At 44.4% G+C, this 23,894-nt stretch overlaps 1 protein-coding gene across 2 annotated transcripts in view; it reads left to right on the forward strand.

Annotated features, from left to right (window-relative positions):
* Positions 1–760: 760 nt before the first annotated feature.
* SPATA13 (spermatogenesis associated 13) overlaps positions 761–23,894 on the forward strand; it is a gene marked incomplete at its 5' end in the record, with an annotated part of 93,948 nt that continues 70,814 nt past the window's right edge. For both annotated transcript variants that reach the window (XM_084878757.1, XM_084878758.1), the window contains one exon: positions 761–2,251. In XM_084878757.1, coding sequence (XP_084734883.1) covers positions 761–2,251 — 1,491 coding nt within the window. The remainder of the gene's footprint in view (positions 2,252–23,894) is intronic.

The raw sequence follows: 23,894 nt of genomic DNA on the forward strand, positions 1-23,894 counted from the left end.
ATTATAAATTAAACCAAAAATTTATTTATTTTTAAAATACATTTTTATTGATTTCAGAGAGTAAGGGAGAGGAAGAGATAGAAATATCAATGATAAGGATCATTGATTGGCTGCCTCCTGCACACCTCCACTGGGGATTGAGCCAGCAACCCCTGGAATGTGCCTTGACCCTGAATTGAATCATGACCTCCTGGTCAAGGCTCAACCACTAAGCCATACCAGCCTGGCCAAAATTTCTTTGTTCAATAAAGAGAAGACAGTCTTGAATGATGCCTTGGCTCTTTTATTCCATCAGTTTTTCAAAACTTTTATTTAAACAAGTTTAAATAAATTCAGGAGTTTACCATTATATTGAATGCACAACCCATAATTATTTTTTTTTTGAGGAATGTATATTTGCATTTTCCCTTTAATTTGTGAAATGAATTAGAAAAAAAATAAAATTCGAACTTAATTTATAACTTTTCGTTTGATCAATCATTTATGGGGCATGCCTTTTTTGTATATTAGCGGTTATTAATCAAAATAACTAGACCCTGTTTTAAAGGCTTTTCCGTGGGGGAAAAGGCTAAATCTTGCATTGTTTTCTGCTGCAGGCAGTGGCCACAACGGAGGAGGAGCCCGATGTCCACAGCAGGTGTGAAGGCCGGGCGGGCAGCGGCCTCCGAGATGAAGATCTGCACCCAGGACCCGTGGACACCGGTGCGCACGCGGGGTTGAGCCGCGCCGCCCCGTGGCCACGGCTTCCCGCTCCGGGAACATGACCACAGCCCAGAACGGCCACGGGCGAGTGGCCGCCATCCCCTGCTCGGCCTCGGATCCCGCGGACCCCAGCGCGGTGACCTACCCGGCCTGTCAGAACGGGGGATGCAGCGGCGGCGACTGCGAAGCCCAGGACGCCAGGCCGGGCCCCGCCAAGTTCGTGCGCCTCTTCTCGGTGAGCCGGAGGCGCGCGGGCGCCCACGCCGAGCGGCCTCGCTCCGTGGTCCTGATGGGGCACTCTTCCACCTGGAACGCCCTGGCCTCCTTCCGCAAGATGGGCTCCTTCAAAAAGCTGAGGTCCTCCGTCTTCCAAGGAATTCAAAACAGAGAGGGGTGCGATGCCGCCAAGGCGGAGGCCTCGGAGTCTGACGCGGGCCCGGCCCTCCCCAATGGCGCGGCAGTGGCCCTCCCCGCGGGCGGCGGGCGCGGGGCCTCGGGAGCCACGGGCGGGCCGCCCCAGCCCCAGCCCCAGCCCGGGCCCGTGTCCGACGGCTCGGAGCCCGAGGAGGCGGACGACGCCTTCCAGAGGAGCACGCACCGCTCCCGCAGCCTGCGCCGCGCCTACGGCCTGGGCCGCATCAGCCTCCGCGACGCCGAGCCGCCGGCCCCGCCCGAGCCCCCGGGCCCCCCGGAGCTCCCCGGGTGCGCCGTCCCCGTGCAGGACGCGGAGCACAACGGCGTCGCCTACCGGAGGAGCAAGAGCACCGACAACCTCAACTTCCTGCGGAAGAGCTCCTTCAAGCGGAAGTCCGCCTCCAACCTCGCCGACCTGCGCACGCCCGAGCGGCCCGCGCCCCGCCGGACCCTCAGCAGCTGCTCTGCAGACTCCGAGAAGCTCGGCGGGTCCGGGTCCGAGCGGAGGACCAAACGCTGGAAGAGCCCCATCCGGGCCAAGGACTGGGACCGGGTGCTCAGGCTGGTGAGCAGCGCCACCGACGCCGCCTGGAAGCGAGAGCAGCGGCCCAAGGGCGAGGCGCCCTGCCCCGGCGATGCCGCCCCACGGCCCCGGCCCCGCAGCCGCCTGCACGACGACTACTCGCGCCGGGCATCCAGTGGCGCGGAGCCCGAGGGCAGGAGGCCCGGCCCGGCTCCCGACTTCGGCCCGGCGGGGCCGCGGGGCGCCCACGTGGACGTGGAAACCGCGGTGTTTCCTCTCGAGGCCCAGAGTGGAGCACGCGAAGACTCCCCGGAACCCAAACCTGGCGGCCAGTTTACACTGGGACCCGAGCAGCCTCTGACACCCCTGAGGCCCACCGCTCCCAAGCCCCCCAGCCCGCAGAGCCCCGGCACAGGGAAGGACCCCAACAGCCTCAGCGCGCTGTCTCTGAGTTCAGCCGACAGTAACAGCAACGAAAGGGCGGAAGGTGCCGGGCCCTTCCCAGATTCGGTGCGAGCCGCGTGTGACAAAGGCGGTGAGGACAGCGGGTCCAGAAGCCACCCTCAGCTGAGCCTTGGCGAGGCCCAGGGGCCAGAGGAGAAGGACGAGGAGGTAAGGGCAGGGCAGGGCACTCTTGTACCCAACCTGAGGCAGGACAGGTGCTGGTGACAGTGCCCCCTTTATCCTCGCCGGAGGGTGCTCATGTGCACAGGTGCTTTCCTTGGTGTTGACTCTTTTTCTTTAACTTACCGCAGGAGCCGGTGGACTCTGTGCTGATGGTCCTACCATTACAATTATTCTTTTTTAAAAATATATTTCTTTATTGATTTCAGAGAGGAAGGGAGGACAGAGAGAGAGAAACATCAGTGATGAGAGAGAATCATTAATCGGCTGCCTTCTGCATGCCCCCTATTGGGGATCCAGCCCACAATCCGGGTATGTGCCCTTGGCCGGAATCGAACCTGGGACCCTTCAGTCCACAAGCGGGCGCTCTATCCACTGAGCCAAACCTGCTAGGGCTACAATTATTCTTGTTAGCCTGCTGTTTACTACATTCAGAGGTCATCTTTATCTCTTGAAATGAATGACTAATGTAGGAAATTTCTTGGGATGGCACTTACCACACCATCTATTCAAAAGATATTTATTGAGAACCAACTGTGAGGCTAGATTGGAAGGTGGGGATGGGGTAGTTGAAAAAGACCTGTCTTCCATTCCAAGCAGCTAACAGGGGCTCTCAGAATTTTTATTTTTGTTACATTTGTTATTACCCACATACTTCTCCTCTTTATATTTTAAATGGTTTCTGTATCCTTTTCAACTGAGTGCATATGAATGAGATTCTTTGTGCTAAGACCGTTATGTGTTCTAAGTCTGTTTTATTTCCTAGGAATGAATTAGAAATGTGCAGTTTGATACCAGTCAAGCCCTTAGCAGTGCTGATTCAAAGCAACTTTTATGATGGTATTGAACTTATTTTTAGAGTAGAACATAAGCATCTCATGAATTGAATCAACTAATAACTGTCAAGGCTACAAAAGCAATGTTCTTTTCATATTCTATCAAGCCAGACAACTTACCTCACTGTATAATTTTCACTTTATAAATGCATTCGGTAATATTACCTTACAGAGCTGAAAGATGAGCAAATGCATTCATGTGTATATATTGCAAATTATTCTTCACATATATTTCTAGACTATTTTGCAGGTGCAAATTGGTGCTTGCTATAGAAAATAATGCCCTAGCAACTGTTTCTTCCCCCTGATTCCTAAAGAGGAACTCAGTTTTGGCTTAATGCTGCTGATAAATGATTGTGCTACATCTTTTGCAAGCTGCACAGCTTATGGACTGTCCATTAAAAAAAAATCTTTATTGTTGAATGTATCACATATGTCCCTCCTCTTTCCCCCCCTCCATCGACCCTCTCCAGCCGATCCCTGCCCCCAGCCCCAGGCCTTCACCATCCTATTGTCTGTGTCCATGGGTTATACATATATGCATATAAGGTCTTTGGTTGATTAGCTCCCATCTACCCACCCTCCCCACCTTCCCCTCAGATTCATAACTCTGTTCCATGCTTCCATGTTCCTGGATCCACTCCGTTCATTAGTTTATTTTGTTAATTAGATCCTATAAATGAGTGAGAACATGTGATACTTGTTTTTCTCTGACTGACTCATTTCATTTAGCATGGTACTCTCCAGGTCCCTTCATGCTGTCTCGAAGGGAAGAGATCCTTCTTTTTATTGCTGTATAGTATTCCATGGTATAAATGTAACACAGCTTTTTTATCTGCTAATCTACTGATGGGTACTTGGGCTGTTTCCTGATTTTAGCTATTGTAAATTGTGCTGCTATAAACATAGAGGTTCACATTCTTTCTGATTGGTGTTTTGGGTTTCATAGGATATATTCCTAGAAGTGGGATACTGGGTCAAATGGCAGTTCCATATTTTAATTTCTTTTTGAGGAAACTCCATACTGTTTTCCATAATGGCTGCATTAGTCTGCATTCCCACCAGCTGTGGCCTGCACCCTCTCCAATCTGGGATCTCTCAGAGATGTCGACTGCTGGTTTAGCTCCTATCCCAGCAGTTGGATATCTCTCTCACAATCTGGACCGCTGGCTCCTAACCACTCACCTACCTGTCTGATTGCCCCTAACCGCTTCTGCCTGCCAGCCTGATCACCCCCTAACTACTCCCCTGCCGGCCTGATTGATGCCTAACTGCTCCCCTGCCGGCCTGATTGCCCCCAACTGCCCTCCCCCACAGGGGCCTGATTGCCCCCAACTCCCTCCCCTGCTGGCCTGATCACCCCCCAAATGCCCTCCCTGCCTCCACCTGCCTTTTCTGCACGAGGTGGCAGAGACACTGGGACTGGACTCCTCTCCTGTGCAGACCCGTGGGACCCCCAGGCCTCACTGTGTGGAGCAGCCACCAGACCACCCCCCCTGCTGTGCGCACGGCCATCTTGTGGCCGACATCACGCAAGGGCATCGCAAGACGGTGTGATGCCACTTAGGCTTTTATTATTATTATTATTATTATTATTATTATTATTTTATTAAATTATTATCTGTGTACATATTTTAACATTGCCCCCCCTCCCATATATACCCTCCCTCCCCAGAGTTTTGTGTCCATTGGTTGTACTTATATACATGTATACAAGTCCTTCAGTTGATCTCTTATCTCCCCCAGATCTCCCTACCCTCCCCGCTGTAATTTGACAGTCTGCCTGTTGCTTTACTGTCTTTATATCTGTCTTTTGGTTCATCAGTTTATAATGTTCTTTAATATCCATAAATGAGTGAGGTCATGTGGTATTTCTCTTTCATTGACTGGCTTATTTCACTCAGCATGATGTTCTCTAGTTCTATCCAGGTTACTGCAAATGATGAGAATTCCTTTTTTATGGCAGCTTAGTATTCCATTGTATAGATGTACCATAGTTTTTTTGTCCAATCATCTGCTGACGGGCACCTAGGCTGTTTCCAGATCCTAGCTATTGTAGATTGTGCTGCTATGAACATAGGGGTGCATATATCCTTTCTGATTGGTGTTTCTAGTTTCTTGGGATATATTCCTAGGAGTGGGATTACTGGGTCAAATGGGAGTTTCATTTTCAGTTTTTTGAGGAAACTCCACACTGTTCTCCACAGTGGTTGCACCAGTCTGCATTCCCACCAGCATTGCACAAGGGTTCGTTTTTCTCCGCAACCTCGCCAACACTTGTCGTTTGTTGATTTGTTGATGTTGGCCATTGTGATAGGTGTGAGATGGTACCGCATTGTTGTTTTGATTTGCATCTCTAGGCTTTTATTATATAGGATTGGTTTATTCTTGTATGTGCCATGACCAGGGATTGAACCCACAACCTTGGTGTATCAGGGCAATACTCTAACCAACTGAGTTACTCGGCCAAGGCCATGCAAGGGTTAGTTTCTCAATTACTTCCCCAGTGATTTGATCAGTATATTTGTTGTTCTTAATTACATATGATTTAATTTCTATCCACAAGGGACCACCAAATATAGAAAGCAGATGGACACAAGTTATTAAAATACCATATATATTGATAGATAATTCTACAAATTGCCTCAAGATAGTCATCACATTTTTAAGTTGTATTCATATCCTCAAAATTCTTATATATATAGCACATCAAGCTTCCTCTTGTATTTTTAATGTAAATGTCAAAAGGAGAAAAAAAATGATAATTTTGCCCAATTTTTATTTTATGTATTCGTAATCTTTAGTTTTACTTTAAGAGAAGTGCTTGTAAAATATAACCTAAAACTTTCTCTCATTTATTATTTATTATTTTTGCTTAAACAACAGAAATTTATTTGGTGCAATTCCAGAGGCCAGATTTTCTCTTTGATTTTGACATTTAGAAACAAAATGAACAAATAAAAACAATAAAAAACACCTTGCAAAATGCAAGAATTCCAACCTTCATGGGTTAAAAGCAGTTTTTATTTACCTTGTATAGCATTACACAAAATTAAATTTCAATATTTACTGTATCTTAATGTATAGTGTATTTTTTTAATGTATTGATAGTATAGTTCTGTTTTCATGTGCAAAGCTAGTTTAAGCTGTGGCTATTATTGAGTACAAAAAAGTTGAAATCTGCTTATGATATTTAATATATAATGTATTGTCAGTAAGAGATTAATTTTTATTTAAAATCATTTATTTGTAACTAGCCACTCAGAAAGCAACAATATATATATATATTTTTAAACTCTAAGCAGTTTAACACATTTTTTATTACTATAAAAAGGGGTTGGAAAATGTCAGTCTACCTTTATTTTATATAAAGCATTGTAGAAACATCACCTTCTTAATGTACTTCTGCCACCTAGTGGTAAACTTTGTTTTGAGAGCAAAGATCAATGGAAGGAATTCCTAAAATTGTAATTTGGTTTATGCATGCATTGTAGCATTTATACTTGTACACAGTGCTTCCTAAACATTTTACAGGTACAGGCACAGGAATTTAGTTTTACTGCTGGTTTTCCTACCCAGTCACACAGTAATGCCTTTGGCTGGATTGTAGATTCAGTAATTGGTGATAGTGTTGAACTATGCCATAGATAGTGTGATTTTCAACCTTTTTCATCTCACGGCACACATACTCTAATAACTAAAGTTTTGCGGCACACACAAAAAATATATTTTGCTGATCTGACAAAAATATAGGTATATTATTGATTCATTCACACCAGTTATTATTATATTGGCTGTTGTCATTTGTTTTTTATTTGACAGTTTAAAAGAAAAGAGGTCAGTGCCTGGTTTAAAAACTTGCATGATTTAAAACTTCTGCAGCACTCTGGTTTGCTGCCATTGATAAAGCCCTTTTAAATAATGAGACTCACCGGTTTGGCTCAGTGGATAGAGTGTCGGCCTGCGGACTGAAGGGTCCCAGGTTCGATTCCGGTCAAGGGCATGTACCTTGGTTGCGAGTGCATCCCCAGTGGGGAGTGTGCAAGAGGCAGTTGATCGATGATTCTCTCTTATCGATGTTTCTAACTCTCTATCCCTCTCTCTTCCACTCTGTAAAAAATCAATAAAATATATTTAAAAAAAAATGAGACTCTGCTGTAACTCCTTCCCAGGGAGCTTTAGTCTCTTGGTAAATGTTTCTAGTTTGGTAGGGATCTTGGTTCTGCCATTCAAAAGATACCTACTAACATTGCGCAAACTGTTGAACTTCTGTTGGCTGCAATCTGCTCCAGGATAGAATGTGGTATAGCTTTATGTGCCTTGGAAGTTTGTAAAAACTAAGGAAATTAGGCATGTTAAACCCTTAGCCTCTTGTTTGACCCTGACTATCACTCTGATGATTACAATCAGTTTAGATGATTTTTCCATCCTAGGTTGACCTGACTTCTTAAGATATGGGCACTTAAGGCCAGTTTTTTCCAAAACTGGTTTTAAATGCCACTGTGTAATATAGCCTTGGGGGAAGGGGGGGATTGTGTTGTTCTTTAGTTAGTTTGACTTCACATTAATTTCTTTTAAATGCCTGAGAAATAGGTTTTACCATGATCCAGTCTTTATATTATTTTAATAATGCCCCAAACTAAATTTGTTAAGCACCTGCCAGGTATAACAGTTAGGAGCAGCTCTACAAGGAAGAGTAGGTGATATTGACAAGGAAATTATAGATGAGCTAAGATATATCTAGATCACAGTAGAATTATGCAGAATGGGTTAAATACCCCAAAAGAGGTAAAACCATAATGCTCTAGGATTTCAGAAGAGTTGTAATTTTCACTCTTGTACCAAATCAAGGAATGCTTAATAAGGGTGATCAAATCTGATTTGAAGAAGGTTAGATTTTTGCAGGTAGTTATGGAGGGAAAGTTGGGGCATTTCAGTAGTCAGATGTACAGAGATTTTGTGTGATTTGAGAACAAAAAGTAACATAATTTGGTTTGGTGTAGGGAAATAATGCAAGTTAGGATGAAATTATCCAGATGATGGACACTCTGAAATTCCTGAGTAAAGAATCTATATATTACTTGGTAACTGCCAAAGAAGTCAAGAATGCTTTAAACAAAGAAGAACCAGGCTCAGAACTGTGTTTTGGAGAAATCAGTCCACCACTGGAAAGAAAGGTAACCAGAGGGAAAGCTATCAGGAATGTATTGTCAGTAAGAACTAAGAGGTAATAATGCTCTGAAATAGACTAAGGAAGAAACAAGAGTAAATGAAACAACACATAATAAATAGTAATGTTCCTTGTTCATTTATTACCTGGCTACAGTATGTCAGACATAGGAACAAGAAAAAGTTTTTTTTTTTTTCTTTGTTTTTATTTTTTAATCCTCAACTAAGGATATTTTTTCATTGATTTTTAGAGAGAGTGAAAGAGAGGGAAAGACAGAAAGAAATATCAATGTGAGAGAAACGCATTGATTGGTTGCCTCCTGTACATGCCCCCACCAGGGCCGGGACCTTGGAGGAACCTGCAACCGAGGTACATGCCCTTGACCAGAACCGAAACTGGGGTCCTTCTGTCTGCAGGTTGATGCTCTATCCACTGAGCCAAACCGGCTAGGGCAAGAAAGACTTTTTTTTTTTAAGCTACTATTTTCTTGGGTTCATAGTCTGTTAGATTGGAATGTATACAGATAATTATGATATAGTGTGTTGAGTTTCTAATGAGGAATGTAAGAAGTAGCATGGGAGCTCCAAAGATAGAATTATTAACTCTGGGTGAAGAATGGCATGATTGGGGGAGGTCGATTGAGTGAGGTCTCTAAGATATGGTGGGGGTATAGAGGGCAGCAGTAGAGGAGCAGCAGGGCCTTCCAGGCCAACTGTATCAGCCTGAGGGGAGGAGGTGGGTACTGTAAACAGGCACTGTCAGGCAGAGGAGTTATCTGAGCTTCATTTTCCTCCTCTGTGAACTGGGAGGAGTGAGATATCTATCTACCGCATAGGGTTGCTGTGAAGATTAAATGAGATGATACATGTAGAGTTCTTTGCACTGAGCTTTGCAAATAGTAAGTGTCCACAAAGAGGCTAATTTGTTGTGCTGAGAGAAGTGCAAATTGCGCAGCATAGCTTTTGTACAGGGTGGCTGGGTGGAGAAGTGAGAGATAAGATTGGAGCATAAGTCTGCACATAATTAGGAAGGTCCTTGCTTGGACCTGTGGAGCTTGGACTTTACCCTGCAGGCAGTGGAAACCCCAAGGAGTGTTTAATCAGCAGCTGTAAGGGGGGACCAGCTCTGCAGAGAGGATGGGGAGGGGCGTGGCCCTGGGGAGAGACAGTGTTCCTCCATAGTCTGGTTCAGAGGTAAGGAAATCTGCAGTAAGGCCATGGAAATGGAGAGGAGGGGATGATTCCAAAACGATCTCACAATTTATATTTTGAACTAGCATTTGAACGTTTTAGGTAGTGAGAAGTCAAAGATGACAGGGTGATTGGAAGGATATTGTTGTTTTGGGATCAATAATCAAACAGGCCACAAAAACAATGGACTAGAGCTAAATTGGGGTTATTATCCCAGCCTGCTAACCTGATGACACCTTGTGGAAAATCACTTTTTTGAGCCTCAGTCTACTTGAAAAAATTTTCAGGGTTTTATAATTTTTTTCCACAGAGATTTGTAGCTTTAAAATTGGTGGAAGCTATTGTACTTACAAAGTTAAAATGGTGTGAGTGCTTGAGTAGGAGGTTCCAGTTCTGTAGAATACAAACGGGTGTTATCGCACCCGGTGACTGGCCCTGGCCAGGTGCTCATGGTGTTCTCCAGTCTGAAGTGCTGGTTTTAGGTTGCCCGTTACTCCACTGGCTCTCATCCCCAGCCTTGGGAAGAAATAGAAGGGGAATTCTGTGGCACCATGAGGTCCAGTGTCACAAACAAGGCGTCCTTCCAGCTGGCTATTGAAATAGTTCAGTGGGTGAGCGGGGCTAAATGGAAGCCTATTTTCCATGTGAATTACGAATTGTGGAGTTTTATGATGATGATGGGTGCTTCATACGTAATGATAGCTCCAAGGTGCTTGCTGTCTCGGTATAATTTAATTAGAGAGACAGATACATTGCATAATTTTGACTTTGGAGATTACTTAAACATTACTCTTTGGATTACTCAAATAGCTAGTTGGGAGATTCAGACAATTCTCATGAAGGTTAGAAATTATCCACATTTGTTTCACAGAGTCATTCTAGAACCAAAAAGATGGGGTTGCATATAGAGACAAATACAGTGACCCTAGAAATCTGCCCAAGATTTTTTAGGAGCTTTGTTTAGATGTAATTTACATAACATAAAATTCACCCATTGTAAGTCTGCAGTTCAGTGATTTTTAGGAAATTTGTTGAATTGTGCAACAACCATCACTGTCATGTGAAAACATCCCAAAGAGTTCCCCCTGCCCTTCCGCAGTCAGTCCCTGCTCCCACTGAAGGCCTCGGCAACTATGGGTCAGCATTCTGTCTTGATTTTTTTTAATGTAGTAACTCAGTGGTTGTTTGTAAATTTTTTGGAGTTATGCAACCATCACCACTAACTAATTTTAGAACTTTCCCATCACCCCTGAAAGAAAACTCATGCTCATTTGCAGGCATTCCCTGCTCTATTCCTAGAACCTGATCTGCTTCTTGTGCCTGGCAATTACATCTTCCTGGATATTTCATAGAAATAGAGTAAGGCAATATAAGGTCGTTTGTGTCTGGCTTCTTTCACTTAGCATCTTTTTTTTTTTTTTTTCAAGATTCATCCATGTTGTAGCAGGTATCAGTACTTCATTTCATTTTATGGCCAAATATTCAGTTGAGTGGATACCCATGTTTTGTTTATCTATTCATCAGTTTATATATACTTGCTTCCACTTTTTGGCTGTTATGAATAATGCTGCTATGAACATACACATGCAAGTCTTGTGGACATATGTTTTCATTCTCTTGGGTAGATAACTAGGGGTTGAATTTCTACATCATATGGTAATTCTGTGTGTAACTATAACTGCCAAATTGCTTACTAAAATAGTCATCCCATGGTAATCATCCCCAACAATGTATTAGGTTTCCAGTTTCTCTGCATCTTTGCCAATATTTGGTATTGTCAGTATTTTAGATCCTAGCCCTTCAAGAGGGTATATAGTGAGTGGTATTTTATTTTGATTTTTAAAATTTACATAATTGAATGTATATGTGTAAATAATTTTATAATTCTATAACAGCTATATGATAAATATGCATTTACATGAAAACAGAATACTTTTATACATTTTTTATAAGATGCTTTCTTTTAAAAAATAATTTTATTAATTTCAGAGAGAAGGGGAGAGGGAGAGAGAGATAGAAACATCAGTGATGAGAGGGAATCATTAATTACCTGCCTCCTGCACTCCCCCTACTGGGAATCAAGCCCACAACATGGGCATGCGCCCTGATTGGGAATCGAACTGTGACCTCCTGGTTCATAGGTCTACAATCAACCACTGAACCACACCAGGTGGGCTATAAGATGCTTTCTTGATAAAGGATACATACAGGTATCCTCAAAAATAATTACTCTTGAGTCACACAGCAATGATAAAATCAGAGGTGATGTGGATAATCACAGTCTGAGTGAAGTGTTAAAAATCTAAATAGCCCTAGTTGCTTTTCTCAGTGGTTAGTCGCAGGGGTCCTCAAACTTTTTAAAGTGGGGGCCAGATCACGGTCCCTCAGAGAGCTGGAGGGCCGGACTATATGAACTACTAATTCCTACTGTAACACCTCGGCTGCGCTCACTGCCCAAAAAACCTGGCGGGCCGGATCAGACTCCTCTGCGGGCTGCCTGTGGCCCGCGGGCCGTAGTTTGAAGACCCCTGGGTTAGAGCATTGGCTTGCAGATTAAAAGGTCCTGGGTTCAATTTCAGTCAAGGGCACGTACCTTGGTTGCAGGTTCCTCCTGGCCTGGGCCCTGGTCCGGGTGTGTGCAGGACACAACCAATCGATATGTTTCTCTTACTTTGATATTTCTCTCTGTCTTTCCCTCTTTCTTTCACTCTCCCTAAAAATCAATGGAAAAAGATCCTCGGGTGAGGAGTAACAAAAACAACAACAACAAATCTAAATAGGTATGTCGTAGAGTCCATTTAAAATTGTATGCAAGAAAGAGGATAGCCCGGCTGGTATGGCTCTGTGGTTGAGCATCGCCCTAGGAACCAGGAGTCATGGTTTGATTCCAGGTCAGGACACATACCAGGCTGTGGGCTCTATATCCCCAGTAGGGGGAGCGCAGGAGGCAGGTTACCAATGATTCTCTCTTATCATTGATGTTTCTCTTTCTCTCTCCCTCTCTGAAATCAATAAAAATGTTTTTTTAAAAGAAAGAGTATAGTAATATAAGAAAGATATGAACAGCCTCACCATGAACATAATTATGACCTTAGGAAGCACCATATTCTGTAGGTATTTTTTGAGTGTCCATAGAGGGTCACCTTATCACCAATCCGCTTGTTCCATCAGCACAAGTAGTGTATTTTGAGCTTATTTCATTAGCAGTAGCCAGGGCTCCTTCAAAGATGCTGAGTCCCTATTTGGGAGGTGGGGGGAATCAGGATGGCCTGAAGTATGTTGCTGTTGCCAGAAAACCAGGATTCTATGAAAAAATGCTGGGCTTTTGCTGAAAGGACAAAAGAGTCAGCTGAAAGGTGTCAGGTTGTGACAATATGCATGTCACAAAGAATAACTAGATCTACAGTTGTTGATCTACAAGTACAATCTGACTCTATGAAAAGTCACGAGTCCTTAATGATAAAAAGAAAAGTTAATATTATACTAGTAGGTACTAAACACACATATAAATGTGCAATTACAGCACTAGTTGTAATTCAAAGGGTAAAAATAGAATATTTTAGTAAGCAGTTAAGTTTGGCATATATGGGGTTCTATTTCCTTTTAAATTTTTGTCTATATTGATTTTTAGATAGAGGAAATGGAGGAGGAAGCGGAAAAAGAGGAAAAGGAAGAGGAGGAGGAGGGGAGAGAAGGAGAGACTTGATGTTCCATTTATTTATGCATTCATTGGTTGCTTCTTGAATGTGCCCTATTAGGGAATCAAACCCACAACTTTGGAGTATCGGGATGATGCTCTGACTAACTGAAGTCTCTGGCGAGGGCTGGTTATTTTTATTATCATTTCCCTAATGACTAGTGATGTTGAGCATCTTTTCATGTGTTTATTAGCCATTCATTCATCATATTTAGTGGTATCTATTCAAATTGTTTGCTCATAATTTTACTGCATTTTTGTTTTACTATTGAGTAGTAAGGTTTCTTTATATATTTTGGATACAACTCCTTTATTTTTATCGGATGTAAAACTTTCAAATATTTTCTCATAGTCTCTGGGTTGTCATTTTGTCTTAATTGTGTCTTTTGAAAAGCAAAATTATCTCATTTGATGCAAATTCAATACATTTTTTTCTATTAGGGATTGTGCTTCTTGTATTAGAGTAAGAAATCTTTGCCTATCCCAATGTCACAAAGACTTTCTCCTATCTTCTGGAACTTCTATAGTTTTGGTTCTCACGTTTAGGTATATGAAATTACAGGGCATCTTTGACAAGAATTGAAATTACAGTTGGAAACATAATTTGAAAATATGTCATTAATTGTACTTTTGGTAAATATTTCTAATGAAGTTAATGTTTTGTTACAGGGACATCTGCTGTACTGTCAGGGTTTTATAATATTCTCTAAGTAACAATCCTGGGTGCATATCCTTCAACAGACTTTCTCCCCAAGGGGTGTTTTTTCCTCTGTTGAGACAAGAATCATTGTACTTTCTATTAGTCATCGTTGTGCTAGTTTATGTTTAGTTTCTCCTGAGGTGTTTGTGATTTATTTATTTTCACTTTCCTTTTTGCAGGAGAAAAATTCACAAATAGAAAAAAAATCTCTTGCAGAAATTTTATTAAATTGTAAGAATACGGGTCATGCATCTAAATGTGGAAGTTATCTTTTAACAACTGAGTTCAACATTTTCGAATTCAGTATTTGTTCATTTATTTTTAAATTGTAGTAGACATTCTGTATTATATTAGTTTCAGGTATACAACATAGTGATTAGGCATTTATATACCTTGCAAGATAATCACTGTGATAAGTCTTGTATCACCTGACACCATACATAATTATTATGATACTAGAGGCCCGGTACACTGAATTTGTGCATGGGGGGTGTGTCCTTCAGCCCAGCCTGTACCCTCTCCAATCTGGGACATCCCTCTCACAATCCAGGACTGCTGGCTCCCAACTGCTCGCTTGCCTGCCTTCCTGATTGCCCCTAACCACTCTCCTACCAGCCTGATTGATGTCTAACTGCTCCCCTGCCAGCCTGATTGCCCCTAATTGCCCCCCCTCTGTAGGACTGGTCACTCCTAACTGCCCTTACCTGCAGGCCTGGTCACCCCCAACTGCCCTCCCCTGCAGGTCTGGTTCCCCCCCAACTGCTCTCCCCTGCAGGCCTGGGTCTCTCCCCCACCCCCCCTAACTGCCCTTTCCTGCAGGCCTGGTCCCCCCAACTTCCCTCTTCTACCGGCCTGGTCACCCCTAACTCCCCTCCCCTGCAGCTTTGATTGCCCCCAACTGCCCTCCCTTGTAGGCCTTGTCTCTCCCAACTTCCCTCCCCTGCTGGCCATCTTGTGGTGGCCATCTTGTGTCTACATGGGGGAGCCATCTTGTATCTTGTGTGTTGGAGTGATGGTCAATTTGCATATTACTCTTTTATTAGATAGGATAGAGGCCTGGTGCATAGGTGGGGGCCAGTTGGTTTGTCCTGGATCAGGGTGGGGTTTCCCTTGGGGTTTAGGGCAGCCTGGGCGAGGGGCCTGTGGCGGTTTGCAGGCTGGCCATGCCTCCCGGTCACCCAAGTGGAGGCCCTGGTATCTGGAATTTATTTATCTTCTATAATTGAAACTTTGTAGTCTTGAGCGAAGGCCAGGGCTGGCCAGGGCGGGCGGGAAGCTTGACTTCCCTCATCACTGGGGACAACACAAGCCTTTTGCTTGCTCCAGCTCTGTGGCCACATTTGTTGGGTTAATTTGCATACTTGCTCCTGATTGGCTTGTGGGCATAGTGGAGGTACAGTCAATTTGCATGTTTCTCTTTTATTAGATAGGATTATCAACTCTATTCCATATGCTGTACATTACATCGCCATGACTAATTTTATAACTGGAATTGTACTTTTTATTTATTTTATTATTATTTTTTTTAATTAAATTATTATTTGTGTACATATTTTATCATTGCTCTCCCCCCCCCTCCCCCCCCCGATACATACCCACCCTCCCCAGAGTTTTGTGTCCATTGGTTGTACTTATATGCATGTATACAAGTCCTTCGGTTGATCTCTTATCTCCCCCAGATCTCCCTCCCCTCCCTTCTGTAATTTGACAGTCTGCTTGTTGCTTTACTGTGGAATTGTACTTTTTAATCTTAGCCTTTTTAAAAAGTTTCTACTTGCTCTGAAAAGGTTTATGCTCATCCTATATAATAATCTTATATAATAAAAGGGTAATATGCAAATTGACCCTAATGGCAAAAGGACTGCTGAACCAGTCACTGTGAGGTGCACTGATCACCTCTTGGTCCCATTCTCTGGATGGCAGGCTCCAATTGCCTGACGGCCACCCATGGTAGGGGCGGGGCTGGCGAGTGGGTGGGAACAGCCTACCCCTCAGTCCCTTCCCCTGGCCATCAGGCACCTATCACCTGATGGTGAACGGGGAACTGGAGGTGGGTGGTATCAGGGTTGGGGCTGGCTGCTGGCTGCAGGCAGCTGAGGAAGATGGCCCTGATCACAGGCCAGGTCTAGGAACCATACCTGCGCATGAAATCTGTGCACTGGGCCTCTAGTTATTACATAAACAGCTATTTCTTTTCCAGTGGAAAATTTCAAAGTATTTCTGAATGAATGCTTAACATTTGATAGGCAACAGAACTTTATAAGATTAAAAAGCCACTTCTAAAATTCCTAAAAATGTGAAAGCTAAAAAAAAAGTACATACAGGTATATAATTCTTGAACTTTACAGTGGCTCGTTTCTTGAACAGTTTCTCTCTAGTGAAATGTCCAATAGGATTTTCCCATTAAAAACAAGCATAGTCATGGCGATGTAATGTACAGCATACGGAATTATATACCCTCTTGAGACCCAGTGCACGAAATTCATGCACGGGTAGGGTCCCTATACCTATGTGGTGATCAGGGCTGATCTGTGGGGTGATCAGCCGAGTGATCAGGGGGCCTCTGCTGGCACCTTCCTTGGCTGGCTGGGGCCTGTGGGCTGGGGCAGCTCCTGTGTTGAGCGTCTGCCCCCTGGTGGTCAGTGCACATCATAGTGACCAGTCGTTCCACTGTTCGATCAATTTGCATATTAGGCTTTATTGTATAGAATATATCTTAGTAAGATCCTAATTTTTATAGGTTATTATAATAACCAATTGTAATCCTATCTAAGAAAAGAGCAATATGCAATTTGACTGTCACTCCAAGACACAAGATGGCCACTCCCATGTGGTCAAAGATGGCTGCCCCATATGGACACGATGACCCTCATAAGATGATCTGCAGGGGAGGGCAGTTGTGGGCAGTTAGTGGTGACTAGGCCAGCAGAGGAGGGCAGTTGGGGGTAATCAGGCAAGCAGGGAGGGCAGTTAAGGGTGACCTGACCTGCAGAGGAGGCAGTTGGGCTGGGACCAGTGCTGCAGGTGAGGGCAGTTGTGGGGGCGGGGGGTGAACCAGGCCTACAGGAGAGGGCAGTTGGGGGGGGGGGACCAGGCCCCCAGAGGAGGACAGTTGGGGAGGGGGACCCAGGTCTTCAGAGGAGGGCAGTTGGGAGAAGACCAGGTCTGCAGGGGAGGACAGTTGGGGTGGACCAGGCTTGCAGGGGAGGGAAGTTGGGGGGGACCAGGCTTGCAGGGGAGGGAAGTTGGGGGGGACCAGGCTTGCAGGAGAGGGCAGTTGTAGGCAATCAGGCCAGCAGGGAGGGCAGTTAGAGGCAATCGGGCTGGCAGGGAGCAGTTAGATGTCCATCAGACTGGCAAGGGAGTGGTTAGGGGGTGGTCAGACTGGCAGACAGAAGCTGTTAGGGACAATTAGGAAGAGGCAGGCGAGCAGTTGGGAGCCAGCAGTCGTGGATTGTGAGAGGGATGTCCGACTGCCCGTTTAGGCCTGATCCCACTAGGGTGCAGGCTGGGCTGAGGGACTCCTCCCTCCCCCCCATCCTGCGCACGAATTTCATGCACTGAGGCCTCTAGTCAAGTATACATGACATACTATATCATATTATTAAGCTTTCTAAAGTATATGAAATATTTAAGTGCAATGATATGAATAGTGTATTTGCTGGTTTTAATATTCTCTTATTTAGTGACTTGTTTTACTTTGTAGGTAACAAAGTCATGATAGACCATACTGAAGTTACAAAGTACAAAAAGTGTAGTATCAGTATTCTTTGGGGGAAAGAAACTGATTCCAGGTTGTATGTTTTTCTCCTGGTCTTTATTTTTGCATCTTTAGCTTCTTAAAATAATTAGATCACAGAGCATCCAAAGTTGGGGATGCTCTGAGAATCACTTTCCAGTTGGCTCAGTGACACACGTTCAGTTTGCCATGTCTGCCATGGTTTAGTTGGCAGAGGGCATACAAGTTGCCACATGTCACTTTCTAAACGGAATGTTACCCATGTTTCTCCTGCCAGTGACAGTCTGAGACAGCAATGTGGAATGCTTCGTTCATGTAGAATAATCATAGTAAAGGCGAGGGTGAAGGGGCATGATCCTCAGGTTGGTTGGAGAGGAAAGAGCACTCAAGCTTGTAACTTTCTAGGAAGCCAGCCTCAGGGTGCTTCTAAAATTTCAGCCATCAGTGCCAGCATTTCTGAGTGGTCAGGAAGGTCCAAGGTATAAAAATAGATGGGCTTTGTGGATAGGGCTTCCTGAGTTCAAATCCTAGTTTCACTACTAGCCAATTCTATCCTTAAGAAAGGTGCTTGGCCTACTTAAGCCTCTTTAAAGTTTAAGTTTCTTTAAAAACGGAGATAACAGTGCTTACCAGGATTAAATGAAATAATGCATATGAGATACTTAAATTCCTGGAACATAATAAATCTAATATGTGTTGACTTTTATCATAATCTTTATTGTTGTCATTGTAAGTACAGCATTTGGTTAGATACTCTAGTATAGACCAGTTAAACCTTACAGAATTAATCTTCTAGCCCAGTGGTCGGCAAACTCATTAGTCAACAGAGCCAAATATCAACAGTACAATGATTGAAATTTCTTTTGAGAGCCACATTTTTTAAACTTCTTCTAACGCCACTTCTTCAAAATAGACTCGCCCAGGCCGTGGTGTTTTGTGGGAGAGCAACACTCAAGGGGCCAAAGAGCCGCATGTGGCTCGTGAGCCGTAGTTTGCCAACCACGGTTCTAGCCAGTTTCTCAAAGTTTGGAATGAAGACCATCCAGGGATCCCTGAGCTCCAGCTGGAGCTACCGAATTGGAGTCACTACGGTGGAGACCCAGTAACTGGACTTTTAACATGCAACCCAGGGACATTCTTTTTGCCACACTAAAGTTTGAGATCTGCTGTCCTGGCTTTGCTTTATTGTGTTACACAGATATTAACTTGCTTTACAAATTGAAAGCAAGACCCTCCACCAGCAAAAGGATTACAACTCACTTTTTTGCAGTGGTCTGGAAACAGACCTCCAGTATCTCCAAGGTATGCCTGCATTAAGTATTCTGTATTTTAGGCGTGGCCACTTCTCTTCCAGATCTGTGCTACTTCCCTCGCACTCCCACCCAACTCCGATAACTCTTGATTTAGAAAAGAGAGTCATTCCTGAAAGGTTAAAGATAGCTTGTAATCCTGTTTTTCCCCTTGGAGTGTATTATCAATTGAATATGAATTACTATAGAAATCTAACAAAATTCTATTGGCAAAGCAATGAAATTTAATTTTTCAAGCAAGAAAGGATGGAAAACAACATTTGGTCTGAAATATATAGAGGAGCGTGATCCCAGCAGTTGCTCCACCCACTGCTGGGAACTAATTTTACTAACTCATTTGGAAACTTGAAGGATGTATTGTCTCTTAAAAATCAAAGTGTGGTTAGTAACTGCTCACACTTACAGGATGCTTTTTCAGCCAATACAGGTCCTTCAGATCACATAGTCACCCAATGAAGTAGGCCAGCAGTTTTGGATTTGCTTTAAAACAGTAAACTGAGGGTTTGGAAGGTTACAGGACCCTCCCAAAGTCATACAGATGATGAGTGGCAGAGCTGGGCTTAGAGCCAAGTCTCAGAATGGGTAAGAAGTTCCATCCGCTTGGTATTTAACACTCCGAGTTAATTTCTAACAATCTGCGAGTTACCTGATCTTTGGTGGACCCTTAGCCTGTTTTAAAAATCTGTGAAATAATTAAAAGTATCTAATGCAGGGTTTTGAAAATAAATGAGATGGGATCTGTACTAAAGGCCATATATCTAATGGTGGCATTGTAGTGGTTTGATAAGTTTCCATTCCATTTTCCCTTTTGACTCCAAGTCTAGCATTCTTTCTACTAAGCTTGGACCACTTTCTACCGCAGTTGGTTCTTGTCCAAATCAGAGTTCTTCCTCTTCATTTTTTGGCTGCCTGGGATCGGCTAGGCAGCTCCGCTAAAGAGCTTCACCCCTTCTCTTGGAATCTTCTTGTGGTGGGTCACCTGGCGGCCAGGAAATAAACTACTGTGGACAGAGTGGTGTGACTCCAGGGCCTAGCTTTGCCATTTCTAGTAGGTCAGTGCCACAGGTGGGGAGACAGGAGGCATGGCACCTTAATACAGTTTGTGATGAAGGTGAAGTGTTTCAGTTCTATTTCCCAATGTACAATATAAATTTTTAATATAATTATACCAATGTTCCATTGTATATTTGGCTTTATATCTTCACTATTTTTTTGGTATCAATTATTCATCTGTAATTCTTTTACTGCCAAGTTTTGCATTAAACATTTTAAAGATATTTTGGAGCAGTACAGTTTAGATTCTGCTACCCCTCTATGCAATTAAAAAAGAAACATGACTGGCACTTTCTATTTTTTAGTTTTTCAGCTATACTTTACATCAGGGGTCCTCAAACTTTTTAAAGTGGGGGCCAGATCACGGTCCCTCAGAGAGCTGGAGGGCCGGACTATATGAACTACTAATTCCTACTGTAACACCTCGGCTGCGCTCACTGCCCAAAAAACCTGGCGGGCTGGATCAGATTCCTCTGCGGGCCGCATGTGGCCCGCAGGCCGTAGTTTGAAGACCCCTGATTTACATTGAATATTATTCTGTTTCAGATGCACAGAAAAGTGGTTAGCAAATCCTATACATTACAGAGTTGTTCCCTCGATGTTTCAAGTACCCACATGGCCCCCATACATAGTTATCATGATATTCAGTCAGTCTGTTCTTTATATCTGAGTCTGTTTTAAGTTTTTGTTTTATTTTGTCCTTTAGATTCCACATATAAGTAGAATTATATGGTATTTGTCTTTCTCTGTGACTTATTTTAGCATAATATCCTCTAAGTTCATCTATGCCAGGGGGTGAAAAATCTTTTTCTGCCAAGGGCCATTTGGATATTTATAACAACATCAATTGCAGGCCATATAAAATTATCAGCTTAAAAATTGACCTGATATATTGGTCAAACTTTTAATTAACTCACCCCTAATGCCTGGACAAGGGCAGACCAGATGATTTCTCAGGTCTTATATGGCTGGAAGTTCCCCACCCCTGGTCTATGCTATCACAAAAGTAAAGATTTCATTCCTTTTTATGGTTGAGTAGTATTCCATGGTGTATAAGTACCACAGTCTCTTTTTAAAAATACATTTATATTTATTTCAGAGAGGAAGGGAGAGGGAGAAAGAGATAGAAACATCAATGATGAGAGAGAATCATTGATTGGCTGCCTCCTGTGTTCCCCACACTGGGGATTGAGCTCACAACCTGGGCATATGCCATGATTAAGAATCGAACCGTGACTTCCTGGTTGGTAGGTTGATGCTCAACCACTGAACCACTGCTGCTGGGTAATATCACAGTTTTTTTGTTTGTTTGTTTTTTATCCACTCATCTATTGATGGGCACTTAGGTTACTTCCATGTCTTGACTATCCTTTATAATAAAATGCTAATATGAAAATAGACTGAATGGCGGAATCGAACAACCAAACAACCAGTTGCTATGATGTGCACTGACAACTAGGGGGCGTGCATGGAACATGGCGGATGTCAGCAGCAAAGTGCAGAACATGGTGGGTGTCGGCCGCAGTGGGATGGTAGAGCAGGTGAGCAAGGGCGGCAGGCCAAGGCCAGGTGTCGGTTGCTGTCATTGGGGTGAGCCTCCAGTGGTTACTAAAAATTCTTCGCTTTCACACGCCACAGTCCTACCTGGAGCTTGCACCTGCAGTCGTGTTAGCCCCACTTGTACCCACTGCCGGTGCCGGAGCTGCCACTCGCACCCACTGTTAGCACTGGCCTTGCTCACACCCACAGCTGGCGCTAGAGCTGCCAGTGCCTGGTGCTGATCCCGATCGCTCAGCGCTTTCAGTGCAGATTGCTCCTGAGGGCTTTTCTACCTCCCCCTGCTCCTGAGGGGCTATCGGGGCAGCAGCCACTGCTCGCCTCTGCTGCTGGCACCAGCCCCAAACGCTCTGTGCTGTCAGCAGGTGCAAGCGGGACTGGCACCATCAGCGCGTGGGAGCTGCAGTGGCAGAAGTAGGGCTGCCAGTAGATGGGACGGGGGGCCGAGGCAGGAGGGGCCAGGCGGGGGCATGGAGGATGGGTTGAGGCCCACCCCTGTGCCCACAGCAGCCCACAGTTCCTTTCAAGGTGCATGAATTTGTGCACTGGGCCCCTAATTGTAAATAATGCTGCAGTGAACACAAGGGTGTATATATTCTCTTGAATTAGTGCTTCAGATTTCTTTGAATATGTCACCTGAAATAGAATCACTGGTTCAGGAGGCAATTCCATTTTAATTTTTTGAGGAACAGTTTTCCTTAGTGGTTGCACCAGTCTGCATTCAGACCAATAGTGCACTAGGGTTCTCTTACCTCCAGATCCTTACCAACACTTGTTGATGATAGCTATTCTAATGATGTAAGGTGAAATCACATTGTGGTTTTGATCTGCATTTCTCTGATGATTAGTGATATTGAGCAACATTTCATATGTCTGTTGGTCAACTGTCTTCGGAACCACTTTGTCTCCCCCGCCACCCTCACCCCCGGGAAAAACTTTTTAGGCTCCCGCAATCAGGGAGGCTGGAGTCTTGGTGTTCATGGTTTCACAGCTGAGGCAGCTGGTCCCTGGGTGTTGTGGTTGTGGGGTCCTGGGAAGTATCCGAGGTCTCCCTGGTTGAAGGTAAGGCTGGACTTCTGATCACAGCTGGTCTCCCCTTCAAGTTGGCACAGTCTCTGCGGCAGGGCTGGCCACTCCGGGAGAGATTTCAGCAGCAGTAGAGACTGCCTGGCCAGGGGAGCCTGGCCAGTCTCCAGCAGTCCTGTGGAATATGGCTGTCCCCCACTTACAGACAGACATTCCCACACATCCACGCACTCTCCTTTCGCTCTCTCACTATCTTGCAACCTGCTGTCCTGTCAGCTGCCATCTTGGATCCAAACGTTTGACATTTTAAGTATGATGTCTTGGTGTGGGCCTCTTTGGGTTTATCTTGATTGGGACTCACTGTACTTACTAATGTATTCTTTAGTTCAAATATTGATCTGCTATGTCTCCCAATATTAGTATGAAGGTCTTATGTAGTAGGTGTCTTATGGAGCTGTGGCACAATCTCCTGGGTCACCTGAGCTAGGTGCTCTAGGAATGTCTCTTGTATGGGTTGAGTCCTTCTGTTTAAGTTGAGTCTTGATTTCTGTTGGCCCATCCATTTGTGGGGTTAGCCCTCAGGCTGGTTGACTGTGCAAATTGTTCTCTACCATAGTGTATGAGTCACTGTTTGGGAACTGCCTTCCAAAGAGGAGTTGGTCCTGGCAAGTCTGGTGCCTGCCAGGATCACCCTTAGGGTGTTCTACTTGGGTGGCTAGTTGGGTCATGCCCTCCATTGGTTGTATTGATTTTTAGTCCACTTGGAAAGGACTCTGTGTAGATGAATGTCAGAAGCTGCCTATGACCAGCCTTGGGCTACCTGTCTGGAGCTACCAAACTAGTCCCAATTTGTGGCTGCCTCTAATGGGCCTGCGACCAAGCTGTGTACAAAGGTTGGCTTCACCAGTTCCAGGCCTAGGGGTAGATAAGTAAAAGGCCCAAGGTACCATGAGATCCACCTTCACCTATCGGCTGCTCTACCACCCATTCCCTGAGGCTGCTGGATTTCCTCAAAATCTTTCCAAACAAAGTCTGGCTGTCCACAGCCTGCAGTCTCTCCCACAAGGTGTGAGGTCTATAGGCTAGGGCAACCTGGGTTGGGAGGACAGAGTAGATCTCCTGTTTGGAGATGGGTGCTAGTCAGGCACTCAGTCGGGGGAAAGTGGTCCTTACTCCAGAGCCACACCACTCAGTCTCTTCTGACTAGCTTCTCAAGAAATATCTGACTAGCTTCTCAAGAAAGAGCATAGAACAGGTGTGGGCTGGGTATAGCCAGCAGAGTCTTCTGCAGGGCTGAGCTTAATACAGTGTAGCCATGGTTGGGGAGGGCGGTGAGCTAGTGGGTCTCCTTTT

The sequence above is a fragment of the Pipistrellus hanaki genome (genome assembly GCF_964339955.1).
Source record: "Pipistrellus hanaki genome assembly, chromosome: 3".
Taxonomy (NCBI): domain Eukaryota; kingdom Metazoa; phylum Chordata; class Mammalia; order Chiroptera; family Vespertilionidae; genus Pipistrellus; species Pipistrellus hanaki.